The sequence below is a fragment of the Tetrao urogallus genome (assembly GCF_951394365.1).
Source record: "Tetrao urogallus genome assembly, chromosome: 27".
NCBI classification, from domain to species: domain Eukaryota; kingdom Metazoa; phylum Chordata; class Aves; order Galliformes; family Phasianidae; genus Tetrao; species Tetrao urogallus.
In genome coordinates this window covers 1,564,279-1,580,040 of record NC_136840.1, presented here as the reverse complement: position 1 = coordinate 1,580,040, position 15,762 = coordinate 1,564,279, and the positions used below count along the sequence as shown (strand labels likewise).

The 15,762-nt window shown below is 53.5% G+C and overlaps 1 protein-coding gene across 1 annotated transcript; it reads left to right on the top strand.

Moving 5' to 3' along the window:
• Nucleotides 1-477: 477 nt before the first annotated feature.
• Nucleotides 478-9,889, top strand: NCAPH (non-SMC condensin I complex subunit H; the record flags this gene model as incomplete). Its single annotated transcript, XM_079547377.1, has 17 exons — nucleotides 478-695; nucleotides 767-860; nucleotides 1,891-1,983; nucleotides 2,458-2,596; nucleotides 3,129-3,250; nucleotides 3,587-3,776; nucleotides 4,289-4,380; nucleotides 4,524-4,726; nucleotides 5,194-5,342; nucleotides 6,228-6,334; nucleotides 7,017-7,139; nucleotides 7,453-7,560; nucleotides 8,216-8,377; nucleotides 8,616-8,729; nucleotides 8,964-9,049; nucleotides 9,357-9,432; nucleotides 9,830-9,889. The coding sequence occupies 17 exons, from the start codon at nucleotides 478-480 to the stop codon at nucleotides 9,887-9,889; spliced, it is 2,136 nt and encodes a 711-aa protein (XP_079403503.1).
• Nucleotides 9,890-15,762: the final 5,873 nt, after the last annotated feature.

Here is a 15,762-nt window from a genome sequence, read left to right as displayed (position 1 = left end):
CTATAGCCAGTTCCTTACAAGGGTAGATAGCAACAGGACAAAAAGGAATGGTTTTAAGCTCAAGGAGGGAAGGTTTGTATTGGATGTCAGGGAAGTTTCCCACAGAGGGTGCCGAGGTGCTGGAACAGCTGCCCAGAGAGGCTGGGGATTCCCTGCCCTAGAGGTGTGTAAGGTGAGGCTGGGCAACCCGGGCTGATACGTGATGGAGGAATTTAGTGAGATAAACCGCAAGGCAGGAGAGCTGCAGGCGAAGGAGAAACAAAACCTCCGCTCCACAGCACCAGAAGGCAGCGACCGTTACACCGCGAGCGCGGCAAATTTAAACTAGGAGGCGACGGCGCGGCGTGGGACCCCCGCGGCTTTGGATTGGCGGAGAGGGAGAGAGGAGCGCGCTGATTGGTCCACGGATGAAGGGAGGGCGGGAGCTCGACGGCGGAACTTCCGGAGTGGTGGGCGCAGCTTCAGCCCGCCGCTGCTATGAGGGCCGCGACCCCGCGGAGGGGCGGCCGGGGTGCCGGAGGGGCGGTGGAGTCCCCGGCTGCGCGCTCTCTCAGCGCCTCGGCCACCCCTACGTTGGTGGAATGTCCCGGTAACGACGATGAGAGGGAAAGGCGGCAGCGTCGGCGCTCGCGGGCGGTGGATCTGCAGCTCGGCGGCACCGAATCGCCGCTCAGTCTCTGCTCTCCGGTGCCCAGGTAGGACCGGGCCGTGGGGGGGCGGCGGGCGGGCTCGGCTCCCCTGGCACGGCCGTGCTTCCTTCCCTCAGGCAGGCGGACGCGTCGTTGCCGGCCCTGTCGGGATGGACGAACGCGCAGATCTCGGAGCATTACTCTGCCTGCATCAAGCTGTCCGCTGAGAACGTGAGTGGGTTCCCTGCTCTGATCGCACCTGGATTTGGGGGGGATCCTCTGTGACGTGTCACAGCTCCTGAGTCGTCGTAGAATGGCTCGGGGTGGAAGGCAGCCAAGTTTCAACCCCCTGTCACAGGCAGAGTCGCCAACCTTCTGATCTGCTGCTACACCAGGTTGTCCAGGGCTCCATCCAACCTGGCCTTGAACACCTGCAGGGATGGATGGGGCATTTACAGCCTCTCTGGGCAGCTGTTCCAGCACCTCACTGCTCTCTGTGAAGAATTTCCCCAACATCCATTCTAAATCTTCCCTCTTTAAGCTTAGAGTCATTCTCCCTTGTCCTATCACTGCCTTCCCTTGTAGAAGGCTTATTCTCCTCCTGTTTATAAACCCCTTTTAAATACCATTAGGCAGCAGTGAGATCTCCTCGCAGCCTTCTCTTCTCCAGCTCCCTCAGCTTGTCTTTGTAGGGGAGGTGCTCCAGCCCTCTGACCATCCTCATAGCCTCCTTTGGACCCTTTCCAACAGCTCCACATCTTTCCTGTACTGAGGGTCCCAGACCTGGATGCAGTACTCCAGACTGGGCCTCATGAGGGCAGAATAGAGGGGGACAGTCACCTTTCTTTGCTGGTCACCGCTCTGCTGAGAGAGCCCAGGCTGCCATTGGCCTTCTTAGCTGTACGCTGCTGGGTCATGTTCAGTTGTTCATCCACCGGGACCCCCAGGTCCTTCTCTGCAGGGCTGCTCTCAAGTATTTCTTCCCCCAGTCTGTATACATATCTGGGATTACTCCAAACCTGGTGTAAAACCTTGCTCTTTGCTATGTTGAACCTCATTAGGTTCACACAGTTCCATCTTCCAAGTTTTTCAAGGTCCCTCTGGATGGCATGCATTCTTTCTGATGTGTCAGCTCAGTGTAAAGCTGGTTTGGGCCTTTCAGGCAGGTCAGAGTGGTCTGTGAGAACCCCACGGGTTGATGGCTTGCAGGTTGACAGCATCCTGTTTTGAGTTTCCGTTCTCACCTGCACTTGCATTGCAGAAAATCAACACCAGGAATGTTTTTGGCTTACATCTCATAGACTACATGACAGATATACTGAAACAGAAGGACTCTGAGCTGACCAACTTCAAGGTGAGTTGTTCACAGTGGTGTTGGGTCTCTGAATTGAAGCTCTAACAAATGACACATCTGAAATAAATGAGCTTTCAGCAAGAGATCTGGTAGAGGCAGCACTGTCATTTTTAGTGGAATTTAATACTGCTGACTGCTTTGGTACTGCAGAAATTAAAGGCTAAGTGCCTCTTTTAGTGATGGTCCTTCAAAAGGAGGGCTTTAATAATAAGGCTTCTGAGGTAAACATAGGATGTTTTGGCCAGGAACAGAGCAGGGCTGTGGTGGGAAAGAAGGTGATGTGACTTGAGTGTAGGAAACAGAAGGGACAGATCAAAATAGGCAATATCCAAGCAAAGACTCCTTGCTATTGATAGTTCCTTGTTGCTCCAGAAGTATTCAAAAACTCAGGTCTGCGTCTCATCTTCTTCATTTACCTTTTGCTGTGTCCTGTTCCTTCCTCACTAAAAACTGCATCCTGTGTTCCTCTGTCAGATGGCAGCTGGCACCATCGATGCCAGCGTGAAGATCTACGCCGTGCGTGTGGATGCGGTCCATGCAGACACGTACAAAGTTCTTGGAGGCTTAGGCAAGGAGTCAGCACCTGCAAAAGAAGTGGGCAGCCCAGAAGAAGGTGTGCCGTTCGCTCCTTTTCTGTTAAGCTCTTCCTGGTTCCCACAACACTTCCTGTGTTCTTCTGAATTTCAAAGCGCTGTTTCTTTCTCCTAATATATATAGCTGGGAGAATGCCACTAGCTTGGTGTATTTATTTCTTCTTAAGGGCTGCGAAATACTGAGTTTCTTTTCTGGGGAAGTTTGAGATGAGAACCTGATGCTCAGCCCTGTACTTGAATACTTGGCCAGCTAGATCTGAGTGCAAAACAGGAATGGCCTAATCTGAAATGTTTGAGAACGAAGCACCCCACGCTTTGCTGTCCTTTGCTTTGAAACAGAAATGTGCTGTTAAGACAGAGGAGGCAAAATGAAAAGGAACACATTGAGCAGCCACTCAAGCGTTGGTGGTTTGTGCTAATGGATCCCTGCCTGGGTCACTTTATGCCCCCGGGGCTTTTGTGTGTGTGCGCAAAGTGAAGTACAGTTGTATTGTCCTTCGGCTGTAGGATATTTTAGCAAGTTTTTCTGACTGCAGCTTCTTTTTCTTTCAGAAGAAGACAGTACAGCTTCCAGTTCTGCCAAGAGAGTTCAAACAAAGAAGAAGCACTCCTTCAAAACGATTGAACAGAACTTGAACAACATCAATGTGACAGAGGCCAATCGGAGATGTGAGGTGGGTGGAGATGGGCCCGCTGTAGTGGTGAGTGGAGGAAGAGTGGAGGAAGGAAAGCTCGCCTCATTTTTTGCCTTTTTATTGTTTTCCTTACTGTGTGTCCTCTCTTGGGCTGTTAGATTCACATGCATGTCTGAATTCTGCTATTGTAACACGGTGGTCCTTAATTGTGTCTATTCCTGCTGTGTGAGGCTGCTGTGAGAGTTTTCTCCTCACTGAAAGAAGATGCATGAGTCAATGAGTCATTCTCCCTTTGGCTTTGTATTTACAAATCTTCTGCAGAGGCTTCTACACCTCACCACCCATCTGTTCCATTCCTTCATTCTGCGCCTGCAGGTTGACCCCATGTTCCAGAAAACAGCAGCATCTTTTGATGAATGCAGCACAGCTGGCATCTTCCTCACCAGCCTACGTACACAGAGTTGTCACAGTGAGCTCCTTTTTGACTCCAACATTGTGCCTCTCCCATCTTCGGAAACCCTCGTCCTGCCCAACAGCGATCCTGTGAAGGTGACAGATTTGAAGTGTGAGTGCTGGTAACCACTAAGCCATTCTCCCATCCAGATATCATTTTCATCTGCCAAACGTACTCCTTTCAGCCTCAGCCAGCTTGCTTATGCCTTGATTGACCTCCTGGCTACCTTGTGGCACCTTGCTGTGATCCTGCCTGGGCTGAGGCTGGTTGCTGACAGGACCAGGACCCTCACGGCCTTTTAGATCTCTGCATGTAGCTCAACCTGTTGCACAGCCATGTGTGCATGATTGGAGCCACGCAGTAATTGAGATGAGCGTGCTCCAGGTTTAGGGCTGACTCTTACAGAGTCTTTTAACCCTGTCAGTATTCCTAAACCCTGTTACTCTTAAGATTCACAGTGTTATGCCCACCCTTCTGTCAGAGATCCGACTGAGCATCCCTTTCTGCTGAGAAATGAGCCCAAAATGCTTTTGAAACTAAGAACAGTTTAGCACCCGGCATTTGTTTTACCTGCTGGTTATTTCATCCTGTGTCTGATATTTCTTTATCCTTCCTATCTCTAGTGCTGCTAGAAAAGTGTGTTTTAAAACGCCCCATCTACTCTGCGCTGGCTGATTTCCAGTTCACGCACTGGGACGCCGCATCCCATGAAGAGGTACGTAGTTGGCTCTGTGCAGGATGGAGTACTGAGCTGTATTCTCTGCTCTGTCACTGCAGAGTGATCCTGGAGAGCTGTGTGGGGCAGCAGGGTGTGCTGTGGGGTGCTGTGGCTTTCCCCCTGAGCACCTTTTCTTGCAGTCAGTATCAGCCCTGCTGGATAAATTTAAGAAGAGCGACCAAGTGTTCGATATCAATGCAGAAAGAGACAGTGATGTGGAAGATGGTGTTCCTGCCCCGTCCGATGATGACTTCACTGCGGACTCCCCCAGGAGTGTAACAACAGAAAAGATTGGGGAATTTGCAGGAAACAAATCCCTCGTGGCACTCAGTGAGAGCAAGAGGCGAGTAGTCACTCACGTTTATTGCTTTGCTTTGATTGCCAGCAACGAGTTCAGACAGCTTTCTGGAGGATCTTCGCTTTCCTGTGTGCATGTTTTTCGTCTGGCTATAGTTTGCTTTCTGATCAAGTTTCAGGTACACTGAGGAATTCACATCTCTGCCTTCCAGAAGGACCTCCTTTGTATGGTCATGTTTCCTCTTTGGTTGCTTGTCTGCTTGCTCTGCTCCCATCTTCAGCCTGCCCTGCCCACCTCTTTTCACAGCAGCCTCACAGACTCCAGACAGTGCAATACTTACATTACAGAGTATTGTATTACTTAGAATACAGAGCAAACTACAGTTTGCTGACAAGAAAGCAGGAGTCTTGCAGGCTGGTGTCTTCACAGAGCTGGTCAGGGTATTAAACACATTCGGGCCCAGTGTATCTCAAAGGAAGGATTTTACTGAGCAGTGTGTGTGCTCTTTCCAGAATTGATGCAGTTTCTTTTGGGGAAGGAGACATTGGGACCATGTGCCTTCATCTCTCCATGAAACCAGGGGAATACTCCTACTTCAGCCCCCGAACTCTGTCAATGTGGGCTGGCCCAGAGCACTGGCGTTTCAGACCTCGACACAAATGTATGTATGTATTCAGAGCCTGGAGCTCATTTGCTGCTGCCTGGTTGTGGTTCTGTTGGGAAATGGGCAATATGTGAATAGGGAACTACTGGAGAGAGTCCAGCTGAGGGCTGCAAAGATGATAAGGGCTGGAGCATCTCCCTTCAAAGGAAAGGCTGAGAGCCCTGGGGCTGTACAGTCTGGAGAACAAAAGACCGAGGGGGTTCTGATCAATCGAAGTGTGTAAAGGGAGGCTGTCGAGTGATTTTGTGCTCAGCACCACAAGAGGGGGCAACAAACTGGAACAGAGCAAGTTCTATATGAATGTGGGGGAGAACTTCTTTACTTTGAGGGTGACAGAGCACTGGAACAAGCTGCCCAGTGAGGTTATGGTTTCTCCTCTGTAAATATTTTAAATATATCTGGGCATGGATGTGCATGGAATCTCTGGGAATCCTGCTTTAGCAGGGGAGTTGGACTAGATGATCTCCTTCCAACCCTGTGACTCTGTGAGCCATAAAGCAAAGGCAGTAGAGATGAGACAACTCTGCATGGCTCTTTTCTAGCCTGACTGGAAGCAGTACTGAGTTAGGACACCAGAAGGGCTCTCAAGTCACACGCAGATCCTTTGGTGTCTGATGTGTTCTCTGTTGTTTGGGTTTGTTAATGATGCTCAGCACTGAGCAGGAGTCTCACTGTACTAATAGGAGAAAATACAGATCCTTCAACATAAAAACTGAAGGTTAGTTTATTTTTACTGCTTCTATAAGGACATACTGATCCCTTTTAAAGTGTGAAGCAGAGGACACCGCCTGTTTCTTTCCCTAACACAGAAAAAAGTGTTTGTAAAGGACACAGGTAACCTGTCATTGTGGAGCAGAAGCTCACGTTCCTTCCTTTCTGCAGCAAGTGCTGACTCTGAGAAAGAGAACAAGAAGAAGAAGGCAAAGAAAGCATTTGAAGTGAACTTTGATGAGGATGTTGACTTTGAGACATATTTCCGTAAGACCAAGGTATGCACTGAGTTTCTGCCTCTGCTCCCTTTGCTATAGCAGTGTGTCTTGGAGAGCCATCAGCAGGTGGCTCACCTTTCTTCTCTTGTGGAACCTGGCTCTGTGAACACAGCAGCGCAGCATCCTGCGCGCTCCTTCATGCAGGGTCTTCTGGCTTCAAAGCTTCTTACAGTTTTACCAACCTTGAAGTGAAGAATCGGGCTGGATTCTTTCTGGCCAGAAAGGCCCTGTCTGAACCCACAGGCCCAGCTGTGTGTCCCGGGATGCTGTGTTTAAGTCACTGCATGCAGTGTAGGACTCATCCTTGGAAGCACTTCAGAACTTCTCTCATTTTAAACAAATATCCGTGTTTGGTCGTAGAATTGAAGAATGATAGAAAGGCTTGAGTTGGGAGGGACCTTAAAGATCCATTCCATGGGCTGCTTGCCACCCCCCAGCTCAGGCTGCCCAAGGCCCCATCCAAGCAGGCTGTGAAGACCTGCAGGGATGGGGCACCCACAGTTTCTCTTAGTGATCTGTTCCAGAGCCTCACCCACCCTCTGAGTAAAGAGTTTCTTCTAAGTATTTAATATAAATCTGTCTTTTAGTATAAAACCATTCATCCTTGTCATGTCACCATCTGCCCTTATAAGAAGCTGAATATCACTGGATATCACATGGATTATGGCATTACCTTCTGCAGGCTGCTTTAACTCTGAGCAAATCCATTCTGGAAAACCAGAACGTAAAGAGCACCACACTTCCTGCAGACTTCAACTACAACCCTAACAACATTGTCCAGCTGTTCCTTAAACCAGCTGCTAAGGTAAGAGGCTTCTCCAAAATCTTCTTGGCAATGTTCCGTGTGCAGAATCGCTCTTAATCTGCTTGAAGTGCCTCTGGGATGCTCCTCAGGGCAGGAAATGAGCCAGCATGATGCCTGATAGTGAACCAACTCACTTGTGGATGCTGAGTTGTCTGTGCTTGGCTGTTGTGCTTTATGAGGGGATTGGTGGGTGGTATGTGAGGAGGAGGAAGAGGCTGGGAAAAGGGCTGGCAGTGGGTTAGCAAGATGTAGGCACTGCTTGGGGAAAGCATCTAGTTTCCTCTTTCCTGATGTTCCAGTCTCATCTCTGCAGCTCTTCAGGCTGCCTAAGCCAGGCAGCTCATTGGATCACGAAGATGAGATCGGTGAATATGATTACAATAACCCCAATGACACCTCCAATTTCTGCCCTGCAGCACAGGTAACTGGGAGCAAGAACATTTCTCTCTGTTGCTCACATTTGACATGTGGTAGAAGGAATTCAGGAAGAATCGTATGCCTAGCATCACCTACCAGTGGACAAAGAGTTGCCATCAGATTGTGGCAGAGCTGATGCCACGCACCTTTGTCCTGTCACTCAGTGGTGCTCTGGTACCATCAATTCAACAATCTGCCCTTGGAGTTTGCTGGCTGATTTCCTGCAGAAACTCCATTCCATGCTGTTCCATACTGCACCTCCCATGAAGTAGCAGTAGATGACTGCTGCAGTCATCTCTGCACGGTGATACTTGCACCCAGCTGATTTGAGCTCCTGCTGAAGTACATTTTCTCTAAAGCTTCAGCTTTCTGCCAGGCCAGTGCTGCAGGTCTCATATGGCCCCACGCTGGTGGGGGAGCCTTCATCTCTGTCACCTGTCTGTGTACAACAGCCTTTTGATATTCTGTCCTTTGGGTCTCTGGTGGGTTTAGCCTTAACCCGAGCTTTCAGCTGTCAGAAGAGGCTGAAGGTCATTCCTCCACAGGGGCGGTGGGCAGGTGGCACCACTCTCCCGAGGGGTGGGCACTCAGTGCAGGGAATCTGCAGCTCCTCCGAGATGTCTGGATGTGCCCTCACTGGTGTATCTCTTCTTGACCAGGCTGCAGATAGTGATGATGACAATGACCCCGTCCAATTCATGGGCCAAGCGGACTTCAACCTCACCTCTCACCCTGAGGGTCACGATCATGAGCTCAACGGGGTTGATGGTGTTGATATCACAATGTATGGGGAACTGAACCTCATTGCTGAGCCTCAGAAGGTAAGGACTTACGATGTGCCCGGCTGTGTACCACTGACTGAGCAGATCTGCAGCAGGGCTTCTCAGGGAGAGCGAGAGAGCAGTTTTCCTTGTTCAGGATCTCCAGGGTTTTGCTGATGGATGCTTTATTCTGAGATGATGTCATTGCTATAGGAAAACCAAGTTTGGGTTGTTCCTTTGGTTGAGGTTGAGGACCCTTGCTGCTGCTCCCTTCTAACCCTGAATGTCTTTTCCTCAGGTCAATAAGATAGCAATTCAGTATGCAAAGACAGCCAAGAAAATGGACATGAAGAGGTTGAAGCAAAACATGTGGGACCTTCTTAGTGATATACAGAAAAACACAGCGGCAGAGGTGAGTGTAGGCAGATAACAGGCCTGAAGAGAAGCGTGTGCCCTGCATGTAACAGTGGTTAGCTCCCACAGAGATCATCGTGGACGTGTTGGTGGCAATTCCTTTCCAACAGCCTTGCTCCATGGGATAGTTGCTAAGGATGAGCAGTGATTTGCAGTGGTGGTTCTCTGAGCGTGAGGCTGAGCCCTGGGGAGCAAAAGCTGCCTCAGCAGTGTCTGTCTTTTTGCTGAATAGATTGAAGATGTGGAGAAACAGAGTGACACATCAGTGGTGACAGGGGAGAAGGCCTTCAGCAGCATCACAAAGGAACTGCTTCACAGGTAGAGAGGCCCTACAAAAGGTTGGACTCCGGGCTGGGTAGACTTTTGGGCAAGCACTGATCCATTTGGCTTCTGTTGCAACCTGAATCCTGACAGGAGGGGAATCTCTTGCTGTCTCTTTGCTTGAGGGAGCTACAGGTTGCATTTGGCTTGGCCAAGTCTTTGCTAATGGAATAAGGTAGAGAAAATCAGAGACTGGGGAAGGAGCTGCCACGTGCAGCTTATCTTTGGTGACCTGGTAGCTTGCAGACATGCTCTATCCACAGTCTCAGGCTCTGGCCATCCTAACCTTCCTTCTCTTCCTTAGGTTGCCTTCTGTGATGGCTAAAAATCTGTCTGTCCCTTTAGCCTTTGCCTGCCTCTTGCACTTGGCAAATGAGAAGGTAAGTGCAGTGCATGTATGCGAGGTGAGTAGGAGCAGTGGGCAAAGCACACAGCGTTTTATTTTCACATCAGAATCTTATAATAAATCCCATTTCATGTTTATAGTGAACACAAATCAGGTGGATGTGCTGGAAATAAAAAGCACAGTATTTCCAGCTTGACTGCTGTCTGCTGCCAGATGTGAGGACAGGGAAGGACAGAAGGGATGAAGCACATCTGCTTAATGTTATGGTGTTGTGGCTGCTTCAGAGTGATACAGCAGCTGAGGGGATTCCTCAGTCTTTGCACTGAGGTTGTTCTGAGCATTCCTTGGGTGTTTTTGTTCAGCTCCCTGGGTCTTCAGCCTCAAAGGGGAGCAGACTGGCTCTCCTAAACTCAGCTGTTTGCTCTCCACAGAATCTGAAACTGAATGGCACAGAGGACCTGTCTGATGTCATCGTGAAACAAGGAGACTGAGCCGTGTGTGGAGCAGCTCACCCAGGCTGACCCCCAGGCTGGAGCTTTGCTCCCCCGATGGACAGTGCTCGTTCTGCAGCAGTGGCAGCTTTTCCTCCTCCCAGCATTGTTGCTGAGAAGGCCCTCAGATCTGTGCACCTCAGGAAAACTTGTTAAATGGGGGACGTGATCTCACCTACCGAAACCTGGAGGCCATACAGATGGACAGCTGCTGCTCAGCCTGCCCTCCTTGATCCATTCCCTCTTTCCTGGGGTCAGGAGCAGAGAGCTGCAGTTCCTCTGTGAACCATCAGTGCCAAGGAGCAGAATGTTGCTCCGTGTGTCGTTTGTTGTCTGTAACTCAGTACACTGACTGACTTACTGATGTTTCCAGTTCTTAGAACCCTTTTCCTTTGATCTTTCCCTGACGTGACTGATACTGAGCTTACCAATAATAAATCCCTACTGCCTCTTAGCTAGATCTCTGTGCAGGGAAGAAGGAAACTGAAGCAAGAGAGGCTAAAATAAAACACGGGTGTTGAGGGAGCAGCAGAACAAAGATGCTCCTAAAGGAAAGAGGATCACCACAGCACCATCGCCCAGAACCCAGTCCTGCAGCACCCAACAGGGGAGCAAGAGAGACCCAGAGATGATTCAAGACAAGCCTGGGGCAGTGGTTGGCAACCCTGCACAAGGTAGGGGGGTTGAAACTAGATGATCACGGTCCTTTTCAAGCCAGGACATCCTATGATTCCCTTGAATGCTTGTCTGAGACTGAGAAAGAAAGCTGTCAAGGGGCAGCAGGAGACTTGGCATTCAGTGCAGCGATCTGTGTAATCTGCTGCAGGGAAGCAGGGGGAATTGTACTAAAACTCCAGAGGTCCCTTCCAGCCTCTGTACTTTGTGACAGATGTGTGAAAGCAGCCACCAGGTGGTGGCTTTCAGAGTCAAAGCACCGCAGCCCTGCGATGCCACTGGCCGTCGGAGTGTCATCAGCCACATCCCTCCCTTCGTCTCCACTCACTGCAATGGGAGCTGAGTTGGCTGCACCCACAGGGATGCAGGGGCACCCGCAACCTCTCTGGGCAGCAGTGCCAGGGCCTCAGCTCCCCCTCTGTGAACAACTTCCCTGACATCTGAACCAAATCTCCCCTCCTTTACGTCCAAACCATTCCTCTTTGTCCCTATCACCATCTCCCTTGTGGAGCGGGGGCTCCCTGCAGCCTTCTCTTCTCCGTGCTGAACACCCCCGGCTCCCTCAGCCTTTCTCCATAGCAGAGGTGCTGCAGCCTCTGAGCGAAGCACCCAGAGAAAAAGCTTTTCTCATTTGGGATCGCTGTAGGGCACACAAGAGGCAAATTCCCCATCTGAACGCACAGCCTTGGCTTTGCTGAACCTCCACCCCACAGCCTGTCCTTTGCACCCATCTCTGTCTGGCTCAGAGGGAAGGAAGCGGTGCGGGACCACATGGAAGGCCTTGCACAACTCCAGGGAGACGACATCAGTTGCCCTCCCGTTGCCCATCACTGCCATCACGGCGTCCCAAAAAGCCACCAGATGGGTCAGGCACGATCTGCCCTGGGTGCCGCCGTGCTGGCTGGCACAGATCACTTCTCCATCCCTCAGCTGCCTCAACATCTCCTCCAGGAAGATCTGCTCCATCACCCCAAATACACCCCAAAAACACGAGGTCTCCGTGACTTACGCACCTGGCAGGTGTAGCATGGAAACCTCTTACCCTGAACAGAAGCCAAAGTGGGGACTGGGGGCATTTTCCCCCCTGTGTCCTGCACGGATCAAGCAAGCTCTCACACAGTTGGGAAATGATGTTGTTATTTATTGATGGAATAGAAGACTGGAATTGAAATGTGGACAGCCACAGTGGATGGCAGCAGCGGCTGTCCAGGTGTGGGACGTGGTGCCCGGCCCCAGGGAGACTGCTACCATCCCCTGTAGGACGGGGGTGGTGGCGGTGGCGGTGCCCGGCGGGGCTGGGGCTTATTCCTGGTGTACATGGCCGGGCTGGGGGGCCGCGGGGGCCGCGCCGGGGGCAGCCGAGTCGGGGCACTCTTGGGCCTGGGGGGCGGCGATGGGCTGGAGCTCCGCAGCACCCGGGCAGGACGTCCTGGCACCCGTGGAGCCCGCTGGTGCCGAGACCGTCTGTGCTCATGTGCTGATTGTCCACGGGCAGCAAACCGGGCCTTGGCAGATTCCATGAGGTGCCTGCAGAGACAGGAACTGCTGAGGGCCCGGGGAGCCCCCCGCTCTCCTTCCTCCCGGCACCGCACAGAGCAGCGGGAATAAAGAGCTGGGATGGGGATGGGGGAGCAACTCACTGTTGTTTCTTCCGCCGCCGCCGGATGCAAATGCAGCACACAATTACCAGGATCAGAATGGGAACAAACACACCAATAGCACCTTTCAAGCAGAACATGGGGACGTCCTTAATGTAGATGCCCTTGGTGGCTTCTTCACCTCCGGCACCTGAAGGAACAATTGTGGTCACTGCTGCGCCTCGTGCCTACCTGGCGATCTCACCAGAGCTCTGACATTGCCATGAAATGCTCCAGGAGGCCACAGACACAAAACACAACAACAGAACCTCCAAGCGTCAGCCACAGAGCTCTGGGCAGGCCTCTACCTGGAGCGCCAGCTGCTGGCACGTCCTCTGTGCCTTCGCGGGAGATGGGCAGTGTGTGGCTGCTGCCCTCCTGAAGCACGGCCTCGTCCACAGGCTCTCCATCTATCTCTAGAGAAAGAAGGCAGCAAAGTGGGAGGACTGTAAATGTCTGCTCATATCTTTGTAGAACGCCAGATTCCCGAGTCTCCCGGTGAGCAGACAGAAATGTACCCACCAGGCACTTCATTCTCCCCCGTCGTTGCCTTCAGGACATGAGCAAACCGCGGCGAATATCTTCCTCGTCCCGGTTTCTCTGTCTGTCTCGCAGGACCTGAACAGAACGGAGCAGGACACATTTCTGAGAAACCCACTGCTGAACTGAGCGCTCTGTTGGTGCAGTCCGTCCGGGCAGAGTACCCACCCCTGGGAGGCCAGCGGGGCTCCTGCGCGGGAGGCAGCTGCGCGTTTGGCACGGCCCTCTCTGGAGGCAGTTCTGCAACAAGGAACCACGAGAGCTTTCCGTCATACACCACAATCTGTGTCACTGCGTGACGGCACAGCTGAGGAGCAGGTGGTACCCGGGGATGGTGCAGGGACAGGGCACGCGCCTGCAGCTCTGTGCTCCCGCTCCTGCAGGCCTGGCTGACATTAGGGCTGCGAGCTGGCAGCTCGCAAAGCAAGCAAAAAGCCGTCACGTACCCATGCCATCTGCTAGAGCTTCCGACCCCGGAGCCGGCTGGGATTCTGCACCCCATTCACTTCCACTCACATCTGTAAATAAACAGCACAGAGCAGCTTGTGTCAGACACGTCCACATACCCATCTCCAGATGGGAACAAGGGGGGATCGCTCCACAGCACCCCTCTCTCCCTTCCACGCGGCAGCATCTCAACCTGAGCTGCTGGGTGCCTGCAGTGGCACCGTGCTGATACACAGCAATCCATGTGTGGCACTGTCTGGAGACAGGGAGGGGAAGAGAATGGGAAGGGGAGCCTCCAAGGCTCTGTTTTGGCAGTGATTTACCTCCAGGTTCCACCTCAGGAACAAAAGCCGGGTTCAACCAGGCAACCGCATGAAAAGAATCGGCGTAGTCATCTAGAATCACCAAGAGATGAGAGAAGTTTCCATTAAACGTGTGCAACACCACCATGGTCCGCATGGAGCAACGTGTGGCCACTCGGCCTTTCTTAGTGCAGATCTCTGGTGGGCACAAAGGAAGGTGAAACCACAGCACGGGAGGAAAACGTGCCTGGCTCTTCCCTTGGGCTGGGGGCCGAGGGGGACCCTGTGTTGGGAACTGGGTGCTGGCCGCCTTCCCCTGCCCAGCACGTCCCCCAGGAAAGGACAGCCCCAGGGCAGCCTGCCATCTGGCCGTGGGGACGCAGCCTGATTTCTTGCCCCCCGTGCCGCTCACTTTTGCTCACCCACCTGCTCCTGGTGCTTGCCACGGAGCAGCACCGACCTTGCAGGAAGTTACAGCCATCAGGAGGAGGAGTATGAGACGGGCAGAGGCCATAGCTCCCCACACTCGTCCCATGCTGTCACCACCACGACTGTAGCCACAGCAAGTGCTGGTGATGGGGTGGGCACAGAGCAATGCCTGTGCCCCACGGGACCGTGTCACAGAGGAGCACTGTGACCTCAGGGCAGAGGGGCTGACCCCAGCGGTCACGGAACCCCCCGCTGCCACTCTCGAGCTCCCTTGGCAGGTAAGGCAGCAGGCTGCTCTGCTCCTGGCACTGCGGCCCTCCAGGGGATCCCAGTGCCCCACATCTCACCCAGCGCCCATTTGGGCATTTCCCCACAGAGAGATTTCCTTCACGGACGCTGACGGTGCTTCCGACACCCGACGCCTCGTTATTTGGATCCCTTGTGCCTCCACCGGCCACCGCTGCAATGCAGCCCACCTTCCGCAAGGCAGCAGTGCCGGTGTCCTTCCAACCCCTCCCTGTCCCCAATGTCACCTACATGGTGCCTCAGGCCTCCGTCTGGCCTGGGATACCAGGCGTCCAGGGACAGGGAGTGCAGCTCCCACCTGGGGGGCTGCCTCTAATGGTGGGTCAGCTCCCAGCTGCGGGGATGCCCCAAGTTGTGGTTCAGCTGCCACCTGGGGGGCTGCCCTCAAATGTGGTTCAGCTGCCACCTGGGGGGCTGCCCTCAAATGTGGTTCAGCTGCCACCTGGGGGGATGCCCACAGTTGTGGGTCAGCTGCCACCTGGGGGGATGCCCTCAAATGTGGTTCAGCTGCCACCTGGGGGGCTGCCCACAGTTGTGGGTCAGCTGCCACCTGGGGGGATGCCCCGAAACGTTGGTCAGCTGGCACCCGTGGGGCAGCAGTTACCCCTGGTCACGCGCCTACCTGCAGAGACGCAGCCAGGTATGCCTGCCCCCAGTGCCCCTGCCCACCGCTCCAAACATCCCCTGGTGGCAGGGACGCAGCAGCCCCAGCAGCCGACGGGGCAGCAGCCTGGGGCTGCGTTCCATGGGGAGCCCCCGCAGCCCGCAGGCAGCTGCCCGCTGCAGGGCCCCGAGCGCCCCGGCTCCTCAACTGTCCTCCGAGGACCTCCGGTGTGCCCAAGTCCCACCGCGGCTCCGCTCACCTGCAGCAGCGCAGCGCTGGAATCAGGTGGTGAGTTTGGGGCTGCAGAGCGGGCGGCAGGCTGTCCGCACCGGGTGGCGGTGGGAAAGATGGCGCTGCCTCACTGGGGGTGTTCTGGCTTTTCCAGCAGCGACAACGAGCTCAGACATCCAGGAGGACATCGCTGACATCAATGACCTCCTGACCTGGATGAACAACGGTGAGTCTGGGGGCAGCAGAGCTGGCGGGGGGGCGTTTGCACCGAGCGGGTGTGGGAAAGCTGGCGTTACCCCCGTGGCGGTTTTCTTCCTCTTCCAGAAGTGGCACCCAAAACAGAGGTCCCGGATGACGTCCCGGATGACATGCCGGACATGGATGAGCTCCTGTCTTGGATGAACAACGGTGAGTTTGGGGGCAGCAGAGCTGGCGGGGGTTGTCTGCACTCAGTGGGTGTGGGAAAGCTGGCGTTACCCCTGCGGGGATTTTCTTCCCTTTCCAGAAGCGGCATCCAACACAGAGATCCCGGACAGCATCCCGGACATGGATGACCTGCTCACGTGGCTGAACACCGGTGAGTGTGGGGGCTGCAGAGCTGGCGGGGGGGTGTCTGCACTGAGTGCCTGTGGGAAGGCTGTCCTCATCCTTCTGGGGGTGTTCTTGCTTTTTCAGAAGTGGCGAGTCCTCAGGAGGTCCCCC